The 19,767-nt window shown below is 34.7% G+C and overlaps 1 protein-coding gene across 1 annotated transcript in view; it reads left to right on the forward strand.

Moving 5' to 3' along the window:
* CACNA2D3 (calcium voltage-gated channel auxiliary subunit alpha2delta 3) overlaps window positions 1-19,767 on the forward strand; it is a 455,579-nt gene that overhangs the window by 425,557 nt on the left and 10,255 nt on the right. Inside the window, exons 32-35 of the mRNA XM_035558456.2 lie at window positions 1,604-1,679; window positions 5,252-5,304; window positions 6,893-6,948; window positions 10,320-10,431. Coding sequence (XP_035414349.1) covers window positions 1,604-1,679; window positions 5,252-5,304; window positions 6,893-6,948; window positions 10,320-10,431 — 297 coding nt within the window. The remainder of the gene's footprint in view (window positions 1-1,603; window positions 1,680-5,251; window positions 5,305-6,892; window positions 6,949-10,319; window positions 10,432-19,767) is intronic.

Here is a 19,767-nt window from a genome sequence, read left to right on the forward strand (position 1 = left end):
GGGGGAAAAATAATAAAGGAAAAACATGGTAGGGAAAGTGGTGTATTACTGCATGCCATACAGGCAGCACAGCTTACACCATGTACTGCTCTGTTTGTCTTGGCAGATCTGTGTGCGCGGATCTGGCTGTGGGCGTGATTCTGCCAAAGATGGTCAGTGTTCGACTTACACCCATGTTTAGGTCTCTAGTTATGCGTTTGTCTACCATGTGCCTCTCTCTGCCAGTCCACAAAACAATGGCTTCCTAGCCATTTCTACTCTGAATATAAGAATGAATAATGTAAGCAGTGTGACCATGTACTAAATGCTTAGTTGAAGCTGCGTGATCCAATATATTTAGATATTTTGCCTGTAAGCCAAAAAGAAAATATAGTGCATAATAAAGAAGCTTTTAGTGATGGTTGCTGTCACAAAATTAGATCAGAAAAATTATATACAGTTTCTACCACAACGGATTAAAACATTCTAATGGTACAGGTTGCAATGTTTCATGGCATACAGTGCAGAATGCCTTATGGTGATGTATTTCATGACCTGGTTTTGGCAGCTTCTGGGACATCCTTTCTGTGGCTGAATTTGTGTCTTCATTTAGAAGCAAGGCACACATTGCAAAATGTTGAAGTCCCATCTCATACATCTTTAAGACATCTATGTCCAGCCGTGATCCCTTGTCCCTCTGATGATGCAAAAGTCAAATTGATATGTTCAAATAAAGCTAGTAACATTTATATATTTACACTTGTTGAAACTTATCAGCTTATTCTTTATATCTGCTACAGATGTTAAATGTTTTTTATGTGGATGGATGTAGTCTGTTAATTGTTCTATGGACAGACAGATCTAGAGAAATAATCACAATTCCATATACTATCTCTGAGTTCTGGATTTTACATTTAGATCTCTGAAGTGTGTCAATGATGAGTAAAATCACAAGCAGAAAGAAATTTCCTGTTTACTATGCATCTGAGGAGGCTTCTAGCATATGTTGATTTCAGCAGGTACCAGACATGGACTATTTTGCCCTCATGAAAAAATCCAAAAGTAAATCCATGCTGCTTCAATTGTCTATACCATGAATACACGGAAATTCCACTTCCCTCTTTGGAAGCAATGCCATGTTTTTACAAATTACTTATGCACTGAGGTGCTCGTAATTGCAGAAGTGTCATTTTCCTTTACTGGAGTTTGAGTGGACTGTTGTGAGAAGCCCCTCAAATACATAGGTTCTTTCACTTTCTGGGGCTAAATGTACCGATCTCAGTCCAGAACCAATTGTTTAAGCATCATGTTGAATGTGTATTCTCCTCCTCCTTGCATTGTTTATCTCATTGTGTGTTACACTATGTGTATCTTCCCTGTTTTCTCCCAGTTATGCTTTTGCTTTGTTCTGAAGTATGATAAAGTCCTTACAAAGTTTTCACACTGTTTCTTACCTTTATTCTCCTTCATGTGACGTGTATTTTAATGATCCCTTTCCCTCTTTTCCTTGCTGCAGTTACTTTTTTTTTCCTGTCTACTTTGTGGGCAGACTGTTCCATATCATCATGTTTACTCCACTGTGTTTTCTCCTTTTAGTCAAGGAGTTTTCTGTTCTTCTCTGTAGAATTACACTTTATGACTACCAGGCCATGTGTAGAACAAACAAAGAGAGTAGCGACAGTGCCCATAGCTTACTGGACGTAAGTACAGTGAATTTTCTGAGCACCTTTCCACACAATCATCAAAGAAAATCGTTGCAAATATCTCATGGCCATTGTAAGTCCGTTATTTTAATTTGGAATGTTTACATCTGTTGCGTTTATCATAGTACATACAAGGTACATACATACAATGGTTCATTATAAAAAACAAACAAAAAACAGAGTGTTAAGCATTTTCAAGTTCAAGTACTTATGCAATCATTTTTACACTGTACCCTCATTTCTGAGGTTCTGAGGAATGTCCATTGCACCATGTGAGTCCTCCTTCTCAGGACTTTGTAAACAGCTAGAGTGTGCTTTGTATGGGTGGCTGGAATCACGCATGCCTTTTCTACATGTAAAGACACACATGCATGCAAAAATGTAATTCAAATTTTAAATTGATTTTTTTTAATATAAGAAAGGATAGGTTCATTGGCAAAGCATATAAGTCAATGATTTTTACGTTATTTTTTCCTAGTATTTAAAGAAGATAACTTTTAAAGTAAAATTTCAACGATTATTTAAACCCTTTTTCTAACAATCAGCTCTGAATATAAACCATGTCCCTCTGCAAGGCCTGACTAGAGTCAAGCTGGGTCTTGCAAGGGCAACACATCCTTCTTTCCAAATCTTATGTCTAGTTAATAACTCCAAGGGCATTTTATAATCATTTGTATGTTTTACTGATTACTATAGTAATCTATCATTTAGAACTGCCAAAGCGTTGAATAAACTGTAGCTCTTGCATATTAAAAAGATTTTTTTAATAGCTGTTTTAGCATTAAAAATTATGTAAAGCTGCAGCAAAATACTGTAGTAGTTTTACCAGTCTGGAAAAGTTATCTGGTAGTATTTTTAAATAACCAGGGATCCAGCTAGAAAAAATAAGCCTAGGCGTAGTTACTTAAATTGTTGAGGAAATATCAAAGTTCTGGCAACTTCTAAATATCTATAAATATATAGTTTCTGTGGTTTGTTTAATAATCATTTGCACTTTGGGATGCTTTCATTTACATATTTACATGACCACATGTTTTTCAAATACCTGCAAAATTGGATTTATTGCACTTGCCAGTCTGTCATCTAGTAAAGCCTGAACTTAAAAAAAGATTGGTATAATAATAAGTACCAGGCTGTGCAATGAGACTTACACTGTTGGTGAAATAGTACTGGATGCTGTGAATCCCAGTTGCACGAGAAGTTGTAATATATCAAAATTGTTAGCAGCATCCTTCCACCCCAAGGCATGGAGTTTCAGCTCAGTTTGCAAGTATTCACGGCATGATCTTTCTTTATATTTTTTAAAGATATACAAACTCTTTTTTTAAACCTCAGGTGAGTTTTGTAAGGTTCAATGAGAAAGACTGGCAGAGCTTTGGTTAGTTTCCTATTTTTCTGTTGATTCAATCACTTCTAATAACCATGACTACAGAGAAAGTACAAACAGAACGTGCATTAAACCATACAGCTAGAGTCCCCAGAAGTACTTTTTTTTTCTATTTTAATGCCACAGTTTTGCACATATAGATCAGGTTATTACAAAGCATTCAGTACATTTTCTACATAAGCAATGTGTTTGTTCACAAATATTTATAATTCCATTTGAGAATTATGGTTGTATACATACAGGAATAGATACATGGAGAAAAGTGAGACTCTTTAAAGAGTTCTAAAACTAATATTTTTCTTCATACTTTAAACAGTAGAGAAATGTAGCATAGGCATCAAAGACTGTGTGATGTTAAAGGAACTCACAACATTCTCCCACAATTGGGGAAAGCAGGAGTCAGGGCTGGACCCCTGTATCTAGCACAGGTTTTTTAGGCTGTGTAACTAAAATGATAAATTAGAGATGGACAAGATTTATAGATCATTTGTTCCATTTCTTTACCGGTATGGGATTCGTTCTTAAAAGGTAACCGGTTACTTTGTTATTTAACATATTTTCTTGTTTAAAATTTTCCAAGTTCTGGATAGGTCTCTGTAGAACCACTTTGTTCTTTGCTGAGATATATAGAGAGAATAAATCCTGTTGCGTTTTTTGAGGGAACAGTCTTTGAGTGGGAAAGACTGTCTTAGTAAAATCACATTTCATGAGAACGCCTTTATATTGATGTAATGAAATATTTTTCCCACTAAAATTCCGAAACATTTACTCATTTTATATTCATTATATTGAAATCTATTATTTTCAGATACATTGAAAGATTTTTTTCATTTTCTCATAGCTTTCATGTTAAAAGTAATAGCTTTTTTAATTCATAATGTATTTTACACTAAATATATCTTATTTATAAATATTAAATAAATATTCTTTTCCACTATATCACTTGGCATTATCAAAAGGAAGGTATGCAACAAAATTTTTAATTGCTTGTGTGGGAAATTTCAAGTTTTCTGATTTGGAACAAAAATAAATAAGATATCCCACAGAGCTGATTTTTTCTTTCTTCCTCTACATCTCTAGGCAAGGCTTGTAGCTTTTTCATCTTCTCCTGTAAGACCTTAGTAGGTGAAACCTATTTTCACCTTAATAGGTGAAACCCTTGATGGTCTCAATCTTTCTGCATTCTGCTAGTTTGCTCTTTCAGCTTTTCATGCCAGTGAATGATGCTCGTTCATTGGCTTTGGGAGTTACAGCTCTGCACGGTTGTGCCTTCTGAAAACTGTCACTGGCCAGTTACTGCCCTGCCAAAGGGCACTGCTTCCATAAGGTGCTCATTCAGCCAAGTAAAACATGATTTTAGACATCTGAGGAGTTCTGTTAAAGTCAGTATGACTGCTTGCATGTACTAAAATGCTCTGTTGATATGGAATCTGAAAAACAAAACTGCCAATTTTTATGCAGCTGAGAGACCCTAACACAAATGTTTGAGAAGACAAGGTTCTCCTTTCCAGATGTCTGAAAACTGACTTTTTTCCCTGAGATTCTTTCATAAATGATCTTCCTGATATTCTTTTTTAAACCATAAAATACCCTTATTCATCCATATTATCCCTAAAATATAGAAGTATTGTAAACATGGGATTTTAAAAGTATTTGCTTTGTTACGATCCAGAAAAACAGAGGGTGGAGAAAGAATCTTAAAAATTACTTACACTGCTTACAAGTGGGCCTTCAGTATGACACAGATGACTTCATTTAGGTAATTTCAAATTTCAGAAGCTTTTCCCAGTCTAATTAGACTGAGATAATGAATGGACATTTACATTAAAGAGAGGCAAGTCTGAACTGCAGTCTGAGTAAAGCCCTTATTATCTACCAGAGCTGTTCCTCCAGCAATAGCCTGGGAAATAGGAACCCCTAGAGGTTAAATATTTAACAATCACTTGCAAAACTTTCCTTTTCAAGCTGATAGTCTGTGTGTCTGACCAACCATATTAAAAGGAAATTTCATTACTATATATTTTAATATTTGTTGTAATATTTTCTTTCATAAAAAATTATTCTTTTTCTCATGCTATCCATGCATTTGAATATCCATAACATTACTTTTATGTGAATAATTCAGTTAAGATATAAATACTGCATATTTTGCCTTTTTATTAAATGAGTTGCTTCTCTTCAGCCTTATAATGCCTTCTTTGCTGCAGTAAAATGGATTATGACTGAGCTTGTCTTGTAAGTAAATTTTATCAAGAACTTCACAAATATTTATACAAATTAATGAGTATTTATACTTTTAAATACTTAATGAACATTTGTACTTCTTGCCTTTTACATCTATTGTGCTGTTTTTCTTGTATTATTTTTAATTCAGTAATAGTTCTCAATGTTTGGCAGTCCAATTTAGCATTGTTAAAATCTGAAGAAATTCTAGCTATATGAATGCACAGTTGCACTTTTATTATGTTATTCATGGTCTTCACTTATATCTGAATGTCTTTGCTTAGTAAGTCTAGCAGATTGCAATACACAGACTAAATTTATTATTGTGGTTACTGTTAAATTTAACATAAATGCCTGGCTGTTTGTAATGCTGCTTGGGTGGGCTGTTCCCAATATAGCAAACTGTTAGAGTGATTCATTGTGGTGTTTGTCATTTCATGAATTTCTGTAAGATGGACCCTTTACAGCGTGTGCCAGATAAGGTGTACTCTGTAGATTATATTGATTTTTTTTATCTTGTATAATTCTTCTAGCAATTTAAGTTAATGCATAATGAGCCTTGCCTTTAAGAGAGTTTGTCTGAGAAATCACAGAGCAATATCATATGAGGAGGAAGCCTTAAATGCATTTTGTTATTAATCTATTTGTTTTATTATTGTGTTTACCAGAGAGCAGAGTTGCAGATTGAAGTGAATTTTATCTGCTTTGAAATAGATTCAATTTTTTTCTTGTAGTCATTTTGTTTTAATTGCAAATTAAATGATCTTTCTTCAGAATTTGTGATAAAAGTTAAGGAGAATTAACTGGCCAGAGTACAGAGATTGATCTTACATGCAGCTTTCAAAGTAAATATCAGGAAAAGGAATCATGTTAAAATCAGACTGATGCAAGCCATAACTACTTCAAAAATTTTAAGAAACTTTCTGTGATTACAAATACTGTCGTTTCATGTTCCTATGATAAACTGGATGTTGGTTTTATATTCTTTACACTCACACTAACTGACAGACTGGTATGTTTCAGTCCATGCTTCAGAGTAAATTGCAGTATTTTTAGTGGGGAAAATGTATTCTCTGCACATGTCTAGTTAGAGCTGGATAGACGCTGGTTAATCAATCTTTGCCACTCCTAGAAATAAAAAGAGTTTTATTATTTTAAATCCTAAAGTAATGCTAGGAATTATTTTATGTGTACTCCTGTATGGTAGCCAGAGCAGTTATAAACATATGGCATTTTACTGGACAGTCAAAATACACTGCATGCTGAAGAGCTTTAAATAATGTTCAACAGTAAAAATGCTGTCTGCTGCTGTGCACTGAGAATTTTAATGGAGACCAGATAAGAATAAGAATGCTGCTTAGTAGTAGATTAATCTGTGATTTATTGATTAATTTCAGAATGAATTCTCAGTGGTAAGGTACAACACAGTGAAAATACGAGAATAGCAGAAGTTTATTACCCCAGACTTACACTAGCCACATGAATTTCAGTTCTAAATTAACTTTTATTTAGAATAGGATTAATGGTATCAAACTACAGGCAATTTAGTGTTTCGAAAATATTCTGTGGGATAATTTGAAATATCTAATCATTTCTGTAGGTTCCTTGTGGAGTTTAATCTATGCAGTTGGTGGCACTCTGATCTAACAGCAAAAGGTAAGTGTAATATATATATATATTTTAATTTGGATGTAAATAATTTTTTAGATTAAATAATAGACTTCTGTTAAAATTGGTTTGTCTCTCATTTAAGCATCCTTTTCTTTTTTTAATGTTTTCCAAAATATAAGATAATTAAGATATTTGGATAACCAGAGTGCTTGTGTGCGCTCTAGGAATACAGTACACTACTGTAATAGAAACGTTAAAATAGTAAATAATGATTTTTTTCTACAATGTTTCCCTTCATTCCAAAGCAATCTTTATGAATAAGGCAATTACACTAGCCTTTTTCTGATTATACTATTTATTTTTTCCTGGGGCTATTATGACATGTAGGAAGTTCTTGTGCTGGAGAATACAATTTCAACTAAATTCCAAAGGAACATGGTCATTTCAGTATAATTTCATAAGGAGATAAGTTTTAAAACTTAAGATAGTAAATTTTTTACACTTTGATTTTTAAACAAGAGAGGTTAAAAATATATATTTTTAATCTTCCTAATCAAAATAGTTAAAAACAAAAAAATCTGGATTTATAAAAATTCAGGATATTTTAAAATATTGAGGCCTCATCTGAAATAATAATGATATTTTAGCCATAAAGAATAAATCTTCTCCTAAGGAATGGAAGTTTTGAATTTCAGCTGCCTCTTATGTTTTAGCAGACTTTTAATGACATTTTGGAAGTGTTGCTCAAAAGTAAGGGGCTAATTTGCATCTGCGCCATTCAATTGGCTACTTCATAAGCCAGTTGTGCAGCATGCCCTTGACTGGTACAATGATTTAAAGTGAATTCTTCAGCTTCCTATTTGCAGATTTCTATATTCTTCAACAAGGCAGGAGATAAAATTGTTACTTTAGATTTTAATTCCTATTTACATTGACTGGATACTAGGCTGTCTTTATGCCAGAATAATATCCTGAAAAAAGTTAGAAGAAGTTAGAGTATGGGGAAAATGGAACACCCTGATGCCCTGGAATATTCCAGTGTCCTCTATAGTAATAAAATGTTGGAACTCTTCTAGAAAAAAAAATAATAGAAAAAATATTATATATATATATATATATATAAACTGTCCTAAGAGCAACTGGACAGTATGGCAGTAAGTGGCAGAGCACTTGCAGCACTTGTCAGCTTCTGCCTAACATGTTTTAAATGCTGTGTAGGGGGAAAGGGAGGCTGAGATGGGTGTCTGCTGGAGGTGAAGATTTGATAAGAGCCTTCTGGAAATTGACGTGCATCAACTTAGTGTAGTGTTTCCCATGCTGATGGAAACTATACTGCATCGCAAAGCTGAAGCCATTTCTTCTGATACATGAACAGTCTGTTGCAGATTGGATGCACATATACAAACACCTCTGCGAGAACCAGCTAGGCACCATTTGCTTTTCAGGCTGCTTCATAATCAGAAGTTTCTACATGAGTCTTCTAAAAACCAAGAGTAACTTTCCAGTGATGTCCCTAAAGGTGATGAAAAATGTCTCACACTTATGGCTGTGAAGGACGCTAAGGTTTGCTGTGCTAGCCCCAGGAAAGGCAGAACTGTCCCTTACATCTGAAGAGGAATGGCAGTTATGCCAGTCTTAGAGCCTGGTGCTTATATAACAGTGCAAAGCAGCCTGAGTAGGAAATGGGTAACTTTTTTCAATGTTTCTTACAAGTGTACTGTACAAATATGCTGTGATGTATCCTGACATGAATATCCAATGGCACTTGCATTGTATGCTAGGGAAAACATCCTTTAAGGGCAGCATCCCTCTTTGTCTCATAAAAATAAACGTCTGTTTAGAGCACTACAAATTATGAAAATTCAAGAGCATCCCCACACAGCTGCCAATTTACCAAACCCCAGTAGGAAAAGCACTCCTGCACAAGGTCCTGTAATGTCAATCACATTTGTAAATGTGAGGAAGAAGCTGACGTTCTACACCTTGGGCAACCCCACCATCTTCTGGACTCTAAAGAGGGTCTGAAAATCTGAGACCGGTGTCAGGCTGGTCTGCCATTTCTGACAGCCTCTTTGTTATATGAATCTTATGTTGATACAAGTGAGAGTAGACCCAAAATTACAGATGAGGTAAATTTTGGTCATTCTTAGCAACACAGAAAGAGAAAAGAAGAGAAAGGAAGAAGGTATAGTAGAACTAGTCATAATTTTTACAAAAATGCTAACTTGTTAAAGTTAGTTCCATAATGGAAACATCAGAAATAACAAAACTTTTCTGACCAGCTTTAGGACTTTTCTTGAGGTACTATTTGGGGGAATATTTATTTTAGTTATATACAAAAATAAGAATAGTTCAGAAATGTGCATCCTAGTGCTTGATTGCAGATGCGGTTTTGGTCATTCCCCTGCCACTGTGTAACAGATACACCACTGGCTCTCAAACGGATTGTCTCTAATGGAAGATCTGTGGAGTCCCAGAGCCTGTTTAGTGTAATCTATTTTTGTCATACTTGGTCTTGTTTTCTCACTTAGCAATTAGTTTAAGATAGCCTTAACATTTGTGCTGATGTGCAAGTGTGTTAAGGAAGACTGAAGGGTTGGAGAGGAAAAAGAAAGGGAATGAGAGAGACTGCCCAACAGATACATCAGCGTGAGAGTCAGAAGAGCTGCCTTCAGTTCCCAGCTCTGCTACTGTCCTGTAGTTTGACCTTGAGCCAGTCACACTGTTTCCTTGTACCTTGATTTCCCAAGCTTTAAGGCATAAATAGTGTCACTTCCTTCTCCCTTGCACTGTTTCGGCAAAAGGGCTTTGGACGAAAAGCATTATGGAGCTTTTATTATTACTATCTTGGGAAGCAGATTACAAGCATTAGTTCTGGATAAGGTAATGCTTCTGTCCCCTACCCACAGAGTTATTTTAACTGCTGAAAGTCTCTAAAGATCCCCAAGAAGTAATCCAAAAAAGTATTTTGGCTTCAGTAAAATCTACCACAATTTAGTTATCAAATACATGTAAACACCCATAGTTAATAAGTTAGTGATGCACAGCATCACTGAAATAAAAACAACAGTAAGTCCATCCCAAACCCACAGAGAAAGAATAAAAAACTTGTGCATAAATATGTAAAAAAAAAAAAAAAAAAAAAAAAAAAAGGCTGGCAAAGGCTAAACTATGAATAACTACTTTAACAGTTATGTGTTACTAAATTATATTCCATGGATAAACTTTTTTTTTCTTTTAATTGAAAAAAAATTGTGTTATGCACTGCCTAGGAAATCTCACAGGGTGGCAGAAGCTGAGTAACATTTCCATTCTCTGTGAGCTCTGTAATACAGCGTCTCATATTGTTCAGAATTTTGTGTGCTGTTCTTCCCATGTTAACATCGAGATTTTTTTTTTTTTTGCTATGCCTATAGCGCAGAGATTGAAACAAACCCTAGAGCCCTGTGATACTGAATATCCAGCTTTTGTTTCCGAACGCACTATAAAGGAGACCACGGGGAATATTGTTTGCGATGACTGTTTCAAGTAAGCCCTTTCAATTTTTTTTATACAACTGTTTGTGACAAAGCAGTAAAACTGAATTATCCAAGGTTTTGTTAAAGAATGTACAAGTATGTTATGTTTTATCTTAAATAATGACCTCTGTCAGGGTGTCATTTCTCTTATTCTAGGGGTCATTTAGAAGTTTGATACTCTTAAATTAAAGCAGTGCCTGTTGTTTTCTTTTAACAATGTAAAACCAGTAGAGACTTTTGCTAATTTCAAAGAATAGTGAAGTCTTCTCCTGGAAACAAGCAGCATTCTAAGGGCAAGTTCTGCAAAGGTTTAGATACAGAGAATGTTGTACTGTTAGCTCTCCTACGAAACCCTGCTGGATAGGTTACAAGTTCCCCTGTGGTACGGTGAGATCTGGTTGTTTTGCTCGCATGCCAAACATGTTTCCTGCTTAGAACTGTTAGGCTGAAAGACTGGGAGAGGATTAAACCTATCCTGCAAACTTTCATTGCACGGAAGCTGAGTTAGTAGCAACAAATCTCACGTGTCAGTGCTGTAACCTTGTCAGTTCTGCCAGTGCTACTGTAAAGTCACTCCTCATAGGGTTAAAAGAAGAGATAGTTACAGTAATAATTTGTCTATTAATATAAATGTCCAGAAGAATTTATAAATCAATCAAAAATTGTTACAACTGTCCCCTTCCAGACTAAATCAACATGCAATTAGCAAACAAAGGTGAAAACTTCTTCTCTTTGAAGTTAGTAGGTACGCTTCTGGATTTGCTCCTAAATTTTCTCTTCAATATCTTGCTTTAGAACAGGAAATAAGAGTAAGTAGATTGGAGATATATTTTAAGTGCTAATAGTCACTTTTAATTTGCTGCTGAACAACTTCTAATTAAAAGGAAATTATTAATGTCTCGTGAATAATTCTTCTTATATGGTCTTGTGAGATAGAAGCACAAGTGCTTTGTAAATTGATCCGAGGGAATCCTTTAAGTGTAACAATAGATCCCACTAACTAAAAAAGGACAAAATCAGCAAAATCAAGCTATGACTTTTCCACTTGACATATCAAATACAATGTATATTACACTGCTATGGATGCTTGTGCCAGCTTTGTAGAGTTCAAGCAGCTTTGTGATCATTTAGTGGGGGATTACTGAGAAGTTGTATAACAAATTATCATATCTCTCATGATTAAATATTGCAAACAGTCATGTCTCCATGAAAAGAAGATTAATTTAACAAGACTAGGTTTTCTCAAAGGAATGCAGATTTCAGTCTGTCTTTTTAGGTAACTTCAGGTCAAAGGAAATAACTTTCAAAAATAACACAATTCTGAAATGCTTGGACAGAGCTGAGTTGGAAACTGAGTTTAGTGAAAATTATAGTATTTCAAAAATAATGCACTAAGATCTTTTTTCATAGAAAAACATTTTGTGTTCCACAGTGGAACAAAACAAAAAAAAAAAAGGAAAAAAAAAAAGAAAACCCTGTAAGATACAAACTGATCTCAAGGCACCCATTATTTTTCTCCACAAGCAATGACAAAACCTAAAGAAATAATCCAGAAGAACTGTTAGATTCTCATGGGAAAGTTCTTCGTTATACCGTTTACCCACTGTCATTAACAATCTACAAATTGGATCTAAGATTGCAGACTGCATTAGATTCCAAATATTTTTGTTATAACCCAGGACACTTTCCCGCAGAACAGCTAAGGAATTTGACCCAAAAGTCCTTTGTAGACCTACATCTTCTGACACAGTTTTCTGTTTCGTGGCCTCAGTATCAATAAATATTTTTACAAGCAAGTGTATTGCTTAATACTTATAATTCAAGAATGATGAGCTCAATGACTCAAAATTAGGGTTCAGTTTTATATGCAGAGTCTTAAACTGACTCTGTGTTCTGCACATCGTCTATTACATATTGGGGCTTCAATTCAGATCCCATTGAGACAGTGGAATTATTTTATGTGCCTTCTTTGGATTGTGTTATAGATTAATCTGTTTATGATGTATACTTGCAAATCTTGATTGCAAATAGAAGAGGTATGTAAATATTTAGCTGAATATGCATGCGCTCTAATATTGCAGGCTTACCATTTCGTTTCAAGGACACTCTAGAAAAAGTCAGTATTCTGTGAACAGGTTTGCAACCAAAAGTTGTGCAAATATTCTGCTGCAAGGAAGTTTGTGTCACAAGTTACTTGTTCAAGTCACTGTCTTTCTTTCCTACAGTGTCAGGCACAGTAGAGCCCTTGTCTGAGTAAGGAGTATAAAAGCAGTTGCATAGTAGAAGTGAAAATGATGACTGCTGTTAATTGAAACTATATAATGTTACTTAGATAAGACATTTTGGAGTACAAATACTGTGTTATTGCTAACAAAGTCACAGTCATAGTCAACAAGGTCACGTGGTGAGAGTCAAAGGCTCAGTCTGATTCAGTACTGGATGTGCTGTTACTGGTCTTGTAGGAATACTCAGCACTTCACAGTGCTTAGTCCAAGGGGAACAGTTACCAACTGTAGTTATGAAAACTAAACCTTGTTCATATAAATGTTTCCAATCCTAACATTTCATGATGGGTGCTTAGATTTAAAATATCCTCACAAATAAATCACACTCAGTAAAAAGGACTACATGTTAATTACTTCATAAATATCTGGCTCACCTTTGCAAGCCATCTCTGAAAACTTTTTCAGGCAATGGAAGAGAACCTATAAACTGAAGTGGACTTAAGTCAGGCACTAAATATATACAGACATATAAAATATACTCTGTATATGTAAACTTATCTCTTACTAGCAGAAAATAAATACTACTTTGAGATAATTTGCAATGTTTAAAACTGATTTTCAAAAATATAGGTTTTATTAAGAAAGCAGGAGCCTAAAAGAAAATAAGAATTAACGTAAGAATGTCATTAGGGTCAGGGTTTGGCTGTCCAACCCTGTAATTTTTTGTTATTCAATATCCCAACGATTATTAAATTAATCTGTTATTTAAACAGCAATCAAAAACAAGTCAACCCACATTTTCTAAGCACTGTCAACAAAAGAGAAAAACTAGGATTCTTTAAAAATCTGAAATGCTTTCATGTTTTCCAGTAAGCTATTCCCTTTTATAGGAAAAGAAGAAAAAAAGAGGTACATCAGAAAACTCGGATGATAGACTGTTAAATGTTCCATGGCAGCTTCAGTACTGGAAATAGTTTATTGCCTAAGAGAAATTCTTTTTTATCAATGTTGACTGGCGCTCTTTCTGTTGAGTCAGAAAGATACTAATGCCAAAGACACTTGGTGTAGGTTTTAAAGATGTTCTGCTGTTCAGAGATGTGTTTTTGATTAGGCATTAGATTTGAACTCTGGCTAAATAAGCATCTCAACGCTTTTGCAGTGTTGTGAGGTATTGCCCCAATATGTTAGACAATTTTTAATGCAAGTATGTCAACCAATGTTCTCCAGCAGCTCTCACCAGTTACATGACCAGTTTTTGCCTTTTGCTACTCCCAGTGTTGCAGAGTTTAAAAAGCACTAAAAATTATGTTGTGTTGTTATAAATTAGAATGGACAATGGCTGTTATGATATCTGACCAGAGAAAGATGCCTGATATTTTTAGTATATCTATTCATCCATTTTTAGAACAAACAGGAAGGAAAAAAAAAAGTTTTCTCTCATTACAAATCTAATTTTCACATGAAATTTCTGATATTTTTGTTTAGTTTCATTCATTTTTATAAATACCATTAATTTTATCATTAACTCAGGCAGCTGTGAGTGTGGGTATAGATCATCTGTAAACACAGCAACTTACTCATCAAAATACTTGATGGATTTAAATATTAAGTATGTATTAGAATTTCAAAGTTGAATTGAGTGCATGGTTGCCAAATTTGCATGTGCAACTCTAGAAACTATGGATATAGAAATCAGGCGGCAGTTGCAAAGTCAGATGTTTAAAAGTCTGCCCTTTTAACCTCTCTTCATGTGCGATAATATACTGGACTTCAGTGCAGTTCAAGAATCTGGCCATACATCCATTGACCCCAAAACCAAAGCCCCCTTCTATTTCAGTTGCAGTAATTGTGGTTGCACAAGGTGAATACCATAAACTTGAAGTAGTTTTGTTCCTAGTTGATTCTTTGTTCACAGACTTAAAACACAAAATAAAGAGAAAAGTAAATACCAGAAAGGTATATGCTCACTAGGGAAGCAAGGAAATATGTAGCTACAATCATCCTAACTCAGGGAAAGACTTTTGCACTTGTCTTAATTATGCAAGATGAAAAGTATTTCCTTTACTATGTTGTATACTTCATGAAAATTAATTGTTAAATTAGTAGGAATTGCTCAATTGATTAAACACTGTCCCATGTACTATATATTTGGCCCATTGCATTGTTAGTAAGCAATTATCTGACAGGGAAGATCGTCAATAAAACAGATGACTTCTCTTGCTTTCTTTAGAGGCTGAGCATTGTGTTCTGTACATTGTCAATAAGAAGAGATAAATGATGGTGGAATTATAGTTCATGATGACGCTGAACCCTTTGTGTAGATTTCTAACGGCAAATTTAAGACTTGTCCACTGATTGCACTTATTTGGCAGTAACAGATAAATAACGATGCAAATTAGATTCAGATTGTTCAGGGCATGAGTATATTGGTGTCGGAATAGTGCAATCTGTAGACATTAAAATGGTAATGGTTTTTAAAAACCACTTAATCTTGAGCTATGCCATCATTTGCTAAAATGTTTCTGCATTTGTTGATCCGTAGAAGCTTGCCAAACTGCTGTACTTGATCGTGTTTAAAATGTGTAAATAAATATGCAGTTCAATTTCCCATGAAATAAATAATCATTTGCCTTTTCAGATGTAGTTAGTTTACTTCTAAACAAATCAGCTTGCCACATAAAACAAGCAAAGCATCAAGGGCCAATTTCTTCTCATTTGGAGCTCTGTATACATGCATCAGAATATCCCTGTAGATTTCCTGGAGTAGTTTGGGCAGTAGATTATTATCAGTCTTCTAGAAGACATTTTAGGTTGTATCCATTTTACCATATCCATCTTATATGACCCTGAAGCAAATGTTCCCTATATTTCACCATACTTTATTTTTAGACTGTGTGTTTTATATGGCTGTTTTTTCAGCAACCATGTCAAGTTCACATGTGATACCATACAAATAAATGGTTTTGACCTATGCCCATGTTGAGCCAAAGGTGTGCTATAGTCACACTGGTGGTCTTGACGATGGTGAACAGATTTTAATCTCTGAGAGCTTTACTTATATGTTCATTGAAGTCAAGGAGCATCTTAAAGGGAAACAGCATTCAACATACTTCAGTAGTTAATTCTTGAAGTCTCAAGAGTCAAAATTGTGTCTATGGAGTCATCTTGCACCTCTGTTTTGAAATCAGGATCTTCCAGACTTTCAGAATATTTATCAATGTTAGAAAGTGTTTGGAGCAGCATTAGTACTGGAAGAACCTTGTAGTAGCTGAAGCCCCCAAACTCCACAAGACCCCGAAAGATCGTTTTCTGCTCTTCCCTAAAAAAAATTAATAAAGTATCAAATTATGCAATCTGGTCTAGTGGAATTGTTTACTAAAGGTTTTTATACTTAGTGTAAAATCCTATATCATGTTACCAACACGTCTCCAATGTGTATGCTGACTAATTTCCTCTTTATTCCAAAAGCAACAGTGATTATACTGTTTGTCATGCAGGTGCAATTTAAAGTCACCATATGGGTAATTTTATCTTTACCCTTGATAATGTATATTTTGAATGACCAGTTCAGCAAACACTGTAAATTACTATTTTCATTTAAGAAAATAGGCATATGAAATGATAGGAGATGATACCCATGTTACCAGGAAGGTCTGTGCCTGACAGTCATTAGTTTAACAATCCTTTGGACAGTTGTCAACACTTTATTTTTTTTTAAGACAAAGATTTTTAATATTCCTTCTTTGTTTTGGACCCTTTTTAATGTGTTAGTTGAATTCAGTGTTATAGCTGCATATACACTGAATAGCACCTAGCATTGGAGATAGCCTTTCATTATTATTCTCAATTTCTGTTTATATCAAAGTTTTCCAAAAGGAATCAAAACCTTGGAGTTTGCTTGTCTAGTTGACAAAGCCATGCACATCTGTATTTGCTAATTCAGACTCTGTCTCTCCATTTGTTTGGCATTGTAGTGGTCATGAAAAATGTAGAGAATAAAAAAAATCACTATGGATCAAAGGATAAAAAGTACATTTAATGTGAAAAAAATAAAATAAAATAATTAACCAGAGTAATCTTTTTTCAAACATCATTTTGATAGTAAGGAATATATACTGAATGAAATGGGGATTCCACAGAAAGTAGAGAAAGATAAGGAAATGTACAGTGGTCTTTTCTTGCAGTTGTGTACAACTTTTTCATTAGGAAACTTCATAGCACTGACAATGTGGTCCATCTGTAAGTGCTATAAAATCTTGGAGATGCATTGGGCAGCTTCCTAGCAATTCAGTCCATTGATGTTTTCATCTCCTATGAAGAAAGAATGAGAGAGCTGGGAATGTTCAGCCTGAAGAAAAGGTGGCTCTGGTGGGACCTCATTTCAACTTTTCAATGTTTTTTTTTTTTAAAAAAGATGGAGAGCAACTTTTTGCTTGGGCAGATAACAATATGACAAGAGGGAATGGTTTTAAACTAAAGGAGGGGAGATTTTAATTAAATGTTAGGTGGATATTCCTCACTCAGAGAGTGGTGAGGCACAGGAACAGGTTGCCTAGAGAAGTTGTGGATGCCCCATCCCTGAAGGTGTTCAAGGCCAGGTTGGATGGTGCCCTTGGCAGCGTGATCTGTTGGGTGGTGTCCCTGCCCATTGCAGAGGGGTTGGAACTAGATGATCTTTAAGGTCCCTTCCAACCCAAGCTGTTCTATGATTCTATGATGATTCATTAGTTTCACTGTAGGGTTGTTTTGTTTTGTTTTGTTTTCTGACAAGTAGGATGAGTTGTGCTCCATCTCTTAGCTCCCCAGTTCCCCACTTATATCTTCCAAATAGCCCACAGCTGAACTGCTTGAGCAGTTTACATAGAAAATTTAAGCGTGGGAAAGTGGTGATCTCCACTCATTCAGTGTTCATAGTTAAGCTCAGTAGTGCTGTAAAACGTAAATATTACCACTGCTTAAAACTTAACATAATTTTACATTTTAAACAAGCCGTAATAAATATTAACCAAATGATAGATAGTAGCTGACACAGTGAAAGGATGCTTTGTAATAACAAGAGATTTAAATTGTTGTATGAATGTCATAATATATTCATCTGAGTAGTAATATACATATCAAAAATTGTTTGGAACATGAAAACTTATTAAAATTGGAAGACACTGAAGTGAATTTTTAAAGCCAGGCATACTTGTGAAGAATTGCTAATAGTTAGAAACCCATTTCAGTTTATAATATATTAACAATATAATACAGCCTGACTGATGACAAACAACACAAATATGACTTAGGCATCTGTACATTTAACACTTCTCTTTATAAAGGACTTGGGAGTTTAACAGATATTTAATAACCTTTGAGTTTGAAAAACAACATGAATCTTCATATTTGAATGCCATGCAGGGGACATTTATATTTCCTTAAATAATACAGAGTTTTTAATAGCTGTGGAGATGATGACATGCAGTGTGCTTAATTCTTTCAGATATTGTATTCTCAGTCGTTGGTAAAGTTTATATCTACACAAATTAACAACATCCTTGCAAAGCACATTGTGATGAGCATTTTAGTTCTATATTTTATTACACTTTTTTTTTTTTTTTTTTAATGCAGCTCCTGATCATCCCTGCTGTTTATACATCAGTTTGTGTTTCATGGCAGTCCTGGACCATGCCAGCTTGATTTTCTATATGAAATGAAATCAAAAGTTCAGTTCAGGGAGCTAGACAAGCTAATTTGAAATACATCCCCGGAGTATGAATAAGGTAGACATTAGATCTTTAGTATTGCCTTTTTTGGATAGATCTGTTCTTATTTGTTCCTGGGAGGTTGGACTAGATGATCTCTCAAGGTTCCTACCAATCCCTAAACTTCTGTGATTCTCTGATTGTGCCACCCTAGGTGCTGATGTATGGATAGTCTGTATTGATTGACATTGTAGTTTTCCTATGGATGTAATCTTAATCATAATAGTATCTGAATTTCTTACTCCTGTTTATATACAAGTAGAAAAGATCAATGAACAAATATTTAAATAGCTGTGAACAAATAGTATTTAACTATCATTGATGTAATTATAGTCTATATTCCTAGAATTACTGTTCTCCTAGTAGCTCTACAAAGAGTCTCTGTCTAAAAACAGTTCCAGAAATCTTTACATCGATGTGTTTATTCTTTGAAAAATAGACTTAGGAACTAGTTCAAAAAAATGCAATGCAGTTGGTATCACATAGCTTTGTTATCATAGTTATAATGATTATAAATTTTAAAAACATGATAGAGATTTGTCAACCTAAACCTAAAACTAAAATAAATCAAAGAAGCACTACTTATGTATTTGTGGCTTTCTAATCTTTATACTGTAATCGGGCTCGCTGTATAATATAACTATACTGACACAACAACTGTTAGGCTGTTTAGGCAGGTGGCTTGTTGTACAAACTATACAAATTGCTTCTTTGCTATAGTTAGATCAGCTTTGTAGAGTAGACCTAAATAGTAGTTAGCCCTCATGCAGTTCAGAACTGACTTTTACAATGTCATGTGATATCTGTGAGCCTTCCTAAATCAGAGGAAATCATCTAGCTTCTTAATATTGAAATTATATTTAGAATTTAGCTTAGACATAATCTAACATTTTAAAAAATATCCGAGATTTCTCTCAATGCAAACCCCAGCTACTTGATTAGGGCTCAAATGCTAAAAACACACATTGGCTAACGCCACAGTAGAACTGCATCTCTCTGTCTTCTGCTAACCTGTGACCAATGTCAGAAAGCAACACCTGAGTTTTAAGATCCCTCTGATACACTGTTTTATGCCCATTACTGTATCCCCTCTGTTGTTTGTTGTAAGCAGTTTATCATAGAATTGGGTACTCACTGACTAGGGAGACCCAGTTATGCCACAGTCTCAAAAGTGAGCTCAAATTTGTTCAGGAATATCAACCTTGACTAACATTTAACATTTGTGGGATTGCTGAGCTTGATTTCTTTGTAAAAGTTTTGCATTCCACTTTAACTCTAGTGATCCAAAATTCTCCATAATCTTACATCCTCATAAGGGTGGGCATCTGGACTAGAAATCATCAGTACAGAAGTACTTTTTTCATTCCAAATTCTATA

The sequence above is a fragment of the Cygnus atratus genome, chromosome 10 (assembly GCF_013377495.2).
Source record: "Cygnus atratus isolate AKBS03 ecotype Queensland, Australia chromosome 10, CAtr_DNAZoo_HiC_assembly, whole genome shotgun sequence".
Classification (NCBI taxonomy): domain Eukaryota; kingdom Metazoa; phylum Chordata; class Aves; order Anseriformes; family Anatidae; genus Cygnus; species Cygnus atratus.